Genomic DNA, 8,479 nt, shown 5'->3' with positions numbered 1-8,479 from the left:
CTTCTCTTTCTCCTTTTCCCTCCCTCCCTCCCTCTCTCTCTCTCTTTCTCTCTTTCTTTCTCTTCTCTTTCACTTTAACATTGCTTTCCTTTCACGATATATGTTATAACTATCCTTGTTTCTCGCGAACAATATTTTCATCCCTCTTCGATATTGCGCTCGCGCTCTTCAAGGATAAGTTCGATGCTCTGTCGCGCGCGCGCGCGCACGTCCGTCCCCTCTTTGCTTTCTCTCCTTTTAATCGTTCTCTCTCTTTCCCCCTCTCTCTCTCTCTCTCTCTCTCTCTCTCTCTCTCTCTCTCTCTCTCTCTCTCTCTCTCTCTCTCTCTCCTCCCTCTCCTCTCTCTCTTTTTTTCCTCACAACCTTCAAAAGTGGCTGCGAAGGGTTGAAACAACTCCGTTTAATTCAAGACGATCCTAATACATGAGTTTTGACTTTGTAAGATTATCCTTTTGACGAAGTAGCTTTATTACTTCTTCCAAGCGGCTTTATTACTTATTTCAATTCTTTTCTAGTCGAGACGCGTGTTCCCAATAAATAATTTTATAATGATTTTATTAAATATTGATATACGCGCAGGATTGACCAACATTATTTTCAGTTACCTTGCCGTTATTTTTTATAATAAACACTTTGATGATGATGTTGCAATTTTTTATGACGGTAATCGTTAACTAATTAAACTAAAATTTAAAAAGTCACTTTGAAAAGTAACTTGGCATCATTATGCGTTACTTACTGAAAAAATAATAAATAACGCGAGTAAAAAGTAACGCGTTACAAATTAATAGAAAAAGTTATTTTTTTCAATAAACTTTTTCAATCCGTTACCAATATAAGAATGCACCGGATCGTAAAATTACCGGATAGCAGGATATCCGGACAGAATGTAACATTGGTACAGAATGTAACATTGATAACATTATCTAGTATCCAATCGGATATCCGAAAAGGCAATTTCTTCGAATCGGATATCCGACATTTTCCGACCAGATTCTAGACAAATGTCTTCTAAAAAAAGAAAGGGAATCTTTTAGAGAAAAAAATTGTAATTTTGCAACAATGTATAACATATTATAGCACCATGAATATGCATACTTATTTCTAGAACATTTGTATAAAAAAAAATCAACAATTTAATGATATCAAATTTCAATCGAATATATTTCCAGATACTAATGATTCGACTATCTGGTCGGATAGTAAAAAAGTGCTAAATAAGATCTGATACCGGATATCCGGACAGAATGCAACATATTTTCCCGATATCCTGCATCCTTATAGTTTCAAGTAACGATTGACTTTTTTAACTCTGATATTACCATTATCGTTATAAAAAAATCACAATGTAATTACCAAATCATTGTTACAACAAGCTAATGATCAACAAAGGCGTTATAAGTAACGCGTTACTTGCCAACCCTGGATATACGTGTAAGTTTCAATGGTACAAATTAATATAAATTCAGTTCTGTTTGTCTTTATCCTTTTCTTTATGAAAAGATTCCTGTACAATTTTATTTAAAAATGCCAATTAAAAATATTACGCCAATATATATTTTACCATCTAATTTGCTGCAGCAGCCAATCTTTTTTTTCACCCTGTATATAGCTAGTATATTGACGTCACTAACATGTAGATTGAAAGTATATACGAATAAGGTTTAAAGAGAAATAAAATATAAACTATTAACTTACTTTCAATAGTACAAATTAGTATGAATTCAGTCTTGTCAGTCAGACCTCAAAAATACGTCCTTTAGAGGAAATGTGGGAGTTATGATACATCTTATATAAAACTGTATAGTTGTTACTTTTATGGTTGTTAAAACTATAAAATAGTATTTTACTGTATATAATGTTGTACGCTCATTATAGGACTCGGTAAAATAACTAATGTGACTTATTTAAAATAAAAAATAAAAAATAAATTCCAGAAATTTATTTAAAATATAAAATCATAGGTCAGTAAAATCATTGATATTTATTTGAAATAAGAAATGTAAAATAGGTTCCATAAGACTTGTTTAAAATATTAAATAAGGAATAGAAATTATTTAAAATACAAAATAAAAAATAGGGCCCGAAAATATATTTATTTATTTAAAATATAGAATAACTCTTATGTAAAATATAAAAATAACTTGTATTTTATTTTAAATAAGTTTTCGAAGGTTATTTCTTATTTTAAATAAAAAATATATTTCGGAAACTTACTTAAAATATAAAGTAACAAATATGTATTTTAAATAAACGTTTCAAATAGCATTTAAATAAAAAAATATTTTAATGATTTTGTTTATACGAATACATTTCTAAATAAAGTTTCAGTTTTTTTTATAGCTAAAATTGATACTTATTAAATATAATATTATTCACGAACCAAATGGAAAATTAACATAGATCTTATGTGAATATATCTCATACTCCACAACATGCAATATGTCATCTTAAATATAATTTAATTACTCACTGTCATTTTTACCGACGGATTGGTAACATAACTGATACAATTTATTTAAAATAAAAAATATAAAATAGATAAAAAATTATTTAAAATTCACAATCGATAAAAAACTGATACAACTTATTTAAAATAAAAAATATAAAATAAGTTCCAAAAACTTATTTAAAATATTAAATAAGAAATAGGTCAAAAGAAGTTATTTGTAATAATAAATAATAAATAATAAATAACTGTTTAATTTTATTTTATTTAAAATATATTTTAAAATAAATTTATATGAAATAAGGCCGAGCCCTGATTGTACGTATAAAATTGTATTATATGCTGTTATCTTTATAGTTACCACAAATATGTATTTTTCACTGAGTAGTCACCTAACTTCTCATAAACAAATCATCATATCAATAATGCTACTTATGTTTTGTAAGTGCTTTGAGCTAAATTAAATATCATTTTAGATCTAAAGGAATAGATCTATCTCAGAGAAGAAAACTTCCAACAGTAAAATAAACATTCTGCTGAATGCGTTGATTATTACTGATCGAAGATCTCGATCTTCGGCGTAACTCGCCGGATCGCGTAAAAGAACACAGTAATGTCTCGCGCCATGACGCTTCGCTTGCTTAGACCTGTTATATAATAGAGCCGCAAATCATAAGCCACAAAAAATTGATCAATCGCAGATAAACATGAGAAAAATAATCAACTACGACTGGTTAATTTCTTACGGCTTGCAGCTTACGACCCTATTGTGTAAGTCCGCAAACGCAATACAATAATAAGCTTTAAGTCTTAAGGAATTGACCAATCATAGTCGATTATTCTAACATTCAATACTCACTGTGATTGATCAATTTCTTAAGGTTTAAGGTTTATTATTCTCTATTGTGTTTGCGGACTAACAGGCCTTAGCGCCAAAACACACACTGTCGTATCTTCAGAAACTAGAAAAGTAGAAATAAGTAGATTACATAAATTGCATAAATTGTTTATGGTTTTCAAGTGTATTTAAATATTATCGCACAGCGGTACGTGGATCCTTTTACGAGCACATTTATAGTCAATGAGCTTTATCAAATGAAGTTTCCTGATCCTGAGAGCCATAACGCTCTTTAATCAGTTTCGGAAAGAAGAAGAAGAGAAAGCAAACGATCGTACGAATTCTGCAGCAAAATGAGCGCTGGTGCGTCAATAAATCTTAAAACATTATTCGATGCGAAAGAGAGAGAGAGAGAGAGAGAGAGAGAGAGAGAGAGAGAGACGAAGCGAGCAAGCCCTTTTGGTAGACGTATTGCAGAACGGAAGTTGGCAGCCTGGCACTAAAGAGACACATTTATGTCTTCCCAGGAGTGCGTTAGCTAGCTGGCTAGACAAGCTGGCCGACCGTTCAACCGACTCCAACTCTCGTCAGCGATCTCCCTTTTGCCATCCTTGATGTTAACCAGGGCCGGTCAACTTCGCCAGTTCGTTTCTCTCAAACTCAAGCTCGATTCCTCTGTTAATCCGTGCTAATCGAATAACCGCATATATAAGCGTATGTCGAATTCGCGGAAACTTTGTTAGCCATTAGGAAAGCGGTAATCCTCCAATTATTGCGCAGTCATCAGGGAGCTCGGTGGTTGAGTGAGCCGGACATTGCAAAGTCTCGCGAATTTCCGGAGAAATAAGAGTCGGCATTTCCGCAAAATTTTCTCGCTAACGGGTCAAATTCTCAATGATATTATAAGCTTAATAAAAAACACTCCTATCTATTATTAACCTGAAAAATAGATATAGATGAAATTTTCATAGAATGAAAGAGATAATATTTAATCTATTTCTTTCGTGAATGATAAAAAATATTGTAATTATTCAATAATGATCGCTTTTGAATTTAACAGATCTATTTGCGTAGTGTGTCTGTGGTCCTTATGGAGTTAACGAGGACTAGTCTATCCATGCTGTGGAGCCAGCGAGAGATTAGTCAACTTAAGTCGGCTCAATCTCTCAGTCCCTTACCAAAGCTTTGGCAGTTACAAGGTAATCGAATTACAGAGAGCATATGTCGAATGCATGAGAGCCATTGTATGTATCTATGACTCACGGACCGAGAGAGAGAGAGAGAGAGAGAAGATGAGAAATTGAGAGCATTATCTATTCGCTACTAAGCCGCAAGGAAACCCGATTTCTCCAGAATTTCGCATTAGCACATTTACGTTTTGCATTGAAAACATTCGCTCCCTTACTTCAAAATGATACTTAAAAAACGTGATTTTTAAATTATTATCATAAATGAGACAGAAGTAAATATATTATCTTATAAATCATCAAAAAACGATTAATTTAATTCATCAAAAATCGTCAAAACATTATAAATTCAAAAGAGTGATTTTTAAAAAATCGTCAAAATTGTCGCAATTCAAAAAGGAGTTTTTTTTTAAGAATTGTAAAATAAAAATAATAATAACATTTATATAACAAGAATAACATTTAATTAATCGTATTAAGAATATAATTCATTTTGCCGATATTATTTGATTAGTCAATAATTTTCTGTCAAGTTAAAATATTTTTCCACTTTTCTGAGAAATTTTATCTAATTTTTTTAATTATACATCACTTTTGAAGTAAGCAAGCAATGTATAACAAGAAATGAAAGATCTAATAAACATTTCCAGCGATTTGGAAGAAAATTAAATTCGTCCTGACTTTCTCAAATCGTACAAAATGGGTCAAGCATCTCTGCGCCGAAGCTTTCAACCTTGCTTGAAATTCGCAAAAAGAATTGGATATACTGAAAACTTCGACCTAAATGCATCGAAGATGTTTCGAAGCAACTCTCGGGCCCTTCGAGCATAAAAGCGATGGTTTCCTTCTGAGGTCAATTCTACTTTATACTTATCCCTTCAAAGCGGGAACCTTTCTCTTTTCGAGAAACCGAACGCTGTAATTCAAAGTTTCTTGTAAAGTCTTCTTAAATTAAATCCTTCCATCTTTAACTTGCTATTTGAGGATCTTATCTACAAATTTCCTATCAAATGGGCAATCTCTAATGCAAAAAGGAACAACTCCTTTTTATCACATGATAGAGCGCCTATTAGGATCTAAGAATCATCATCTTTATATGGATCTTTATACGGAAGGCGACTTAATCGTTTTAAAACGAAAAGATAATTAAAATTGGAAATTCAATCAAGGTAAGTGTCAAATTATAAGAATCTTGTTTGTCAAATATGTGACACATTACGTATATGATCTATTTGAAACTTAACGAATAAGCATGACTTACCGCTATCAAGACTATTCTGATTTTCTAGATCAGGGCCTTGGACAGAAGTTGACCTGCCATCCTGCAAACAATCTGAAACATTAAACATTGTTATGATTAGTCTAATTATTCCAACTTTCTTAATTAATTTAAATCATTAAAAATGATTGATTTACAAGATTTCTGTTTCTTGTTATCAAATAGTGATACAGCTCATGTATTTTTAGTCGCTGAAAAAATAATAGGTTAAAAAAGTTTCATTATAATCAGATATTGAGAAATCATAGACTTTATTTTTGAAAAAATTCTACAAATTCAAATAATATACAATTTTCTTTTTACTTATGTTACGGAGTAACATACACAAGAATTACTATTCAGGTGTTGAGAAATAGATATCATTTTGTAAATCACTTTTTAATATTAAATATAACTGATAAATTTATTTTAACATATTACTTAAAATTGTTTATAAACAAAATAAGTTATAACATGACATTTATTTTCATATTTAAGAGGATATTGGAGTAATTAAATTGTCGAGATATTGCAGATCAATAAAAATCTCCGAATCTCCGACTGAACGAAATAAAAAATCCTTTTGCAGAATTAAAATAGAAGCAAAATTTAAAGGTGTTGCAGTGGATTTATACTAAACTTTAAAAAACTTTAAAAAAAGTTAAAACTTACATTTTATCAACTCGTAGAGCTATCACTTGATGTAGATGTTTCCTTAATATACAAGTTTTATAGCTCGTATCATGGTTAATAAAATGAAGCACACTCTCTTGGATGCGTAGCAAGAGAGTGAATTTGGGTAACGTTTGATTGGCTGTTCCAGTATAACCAGTACTATTATATGCAGGAAAGTGCATATTGAGGAACATTTGATTGATTATTTCCAATAATGCTATCGTATGTGTAATGTTTCATCTTATTAATTCCACTATGGCTTGTATGGATAAAACGACAGTGTAGCATCCAGCGTATTACGTGCACAAACTGAGTTTATGGAACTAAGATTAAAGAATTAAAAGAGAGATTTATATTGTTCTGCAAATTATGTATACATATGCCTTATAACAAAAAGAATAATAAACAAAGCAATAATTGTGTCTAGCAGGAAGCGATATTGGAGATTCGGCGTTGCAATATGTTAAATAAGGACAGATGTATATTAAGTGAGACAGAACAATAATATAGGAAATGAATTAAAAGTGTCATTTATTATTGACTTCTTTTATTTAGAATTAAAAAAGTCTGTTCTATCAAGTCAATCAAGTTCAGCCGTTCACTCCAGCATTGCCTTAAAAATATTTAAATTTTATTTGATTATGTAATATATATGTATATATATATTACGAATTGGCGTTATTATATAAAAAATATTAAGCGAAGTTTTTAAAAATTAAAGAGTGATGCGGTTTTTTAAAAACATATTCTTTTTCAGTGTAAATCTATAAGAAACACTTAACTTTAAAAAACAAAATATTGATTAAAATTTATTGTTTAGTGTTATTTAAAAAAATGCCTCGAATTTTTGAAAGCTCGTGGCGATCTTGAGAAGATTCGTACATCTCCACAAAACTCACGTTTAAAAATTAAGATTCAGATTTGACGAAGGTGTCTTCGTGGTTACATCAATCTCGTCGCGTTCCGTCTAGCCCAGCATCGAGATCCGCGTATCTATAACCTGCCAGGATCTTAATAGGGATTCCGCATTGAAATTTCATGGGATTTCGAGCGATCGAGCGGAACGAGTTTGAAGATACGCTACGTGCGGCCTATGTGCCGCAGATGATGCTGCTTGCGCGCGGACGCGAATAATACAGGAAAGGGTGGAAAAGAGCGGTATGGCGTTGATCCCGCGGGAGTCATACCCCGGTGATATTGGCTCCCACAGCCCATTCCTGCACATAGGAGACCCAGCCGCCTTGGACCAACATATCCAATCGCGCGCGTGTACATCACACAAACACATATACGTATATGAGAGGAAGACCGGCCAAAATTCAAATTTCCCATCGGAATACGTGCGACTTTAAACACAACTTGCGGGAAACAACCGCGGCAACCAAAACACACTGGTTCGTATTGATAATCGAACTACGGCGTTCACTTCAATATGATGGAAAAAAATTACACCGCACGTCTTCATGACATTAGTAATATCATATCGAGATAGCTCATTAGCTGAGTCGATGTGTATTTTAATTAGCGCGCGCGCGCGCGCAAACACACACACACACACACACACACACACACACATATTCGCGCGCGCGCGCACACAATACGCACGCACACATCAATGATAAAATATTTGCGCATTTCATACCTACTTTTTACATGGTCTAAGTTTTGATGAAAGCGCCGTAGATAGAACGATCTAAACTGATTATGAACCGCAAAATTACAAGAGACAATTTTTATTTATTTTCTTCTCATAGAACTTCGAGAACTTTTTCAGAATTTTTTATCAACTTTTTAGTATTGCATTTTCTTATTGGCAACTATTTTTTTATCAACATGAAAAAAAACGGTATTAAAAAATGTTGAAAAAATTCTGAAAAAATTCTCAGGATTTTATGAAAAAAAAATAAACAATGAATAAAAAATTATTGAAAACCAATATTTAATAATTAATATCTTGTTAACTATTGCGAAAATTGCAAAATAGTAGAGGACTTTTTGATTCAGTTTAGTTCACTTTATACACATGAGCGTTTTTATCAAAACTTATTGGATACTCTAATGTGTGTGCTCAC

At 31.9% G+C, this 8,479-nt stretch overlaps 1 protein-coding gene across 1 annotated transcript in view; it reads right to left on the bottom strand.

Moving 5' to 3' along the window:
- The window catches only part of LOC108692203, a 121,090-nt gene that overhangs the window by 60,772 nt on the left and 51,839 nt on the right, over positions 1-8,479 (bottom strand). Inside the window, exon 4 of the mRNA XM_018200363.1 lies at positions 5,736-5,807. Coding sequence (XP_018055852.1) covers positions 5,736-5,807 — 72 coding nt within the window. The remainder of the gene's footprint in view (positions 1-5,735; positions 5,808-8,479) is intronic.

The sequence above is a fragment of the Atta colombica genome, unplaced genomic scaffold (assembly GCF_001594045.1).
Source record: "Atta colombica isolate Treedump-2 unplaced genomic scaffold, Acol1.0 scaffold65, whole genome shotgun sequence".
Classification (NCBI taxonomy): Eukaryota; Metazoa; Arthropoda; class Insecta; order Hymenoptera; family Formicidae; genus Atta; species Atta colombica.
This window is presented reverse-complemented; position numbering and strand designations above follow the sequence as displayed.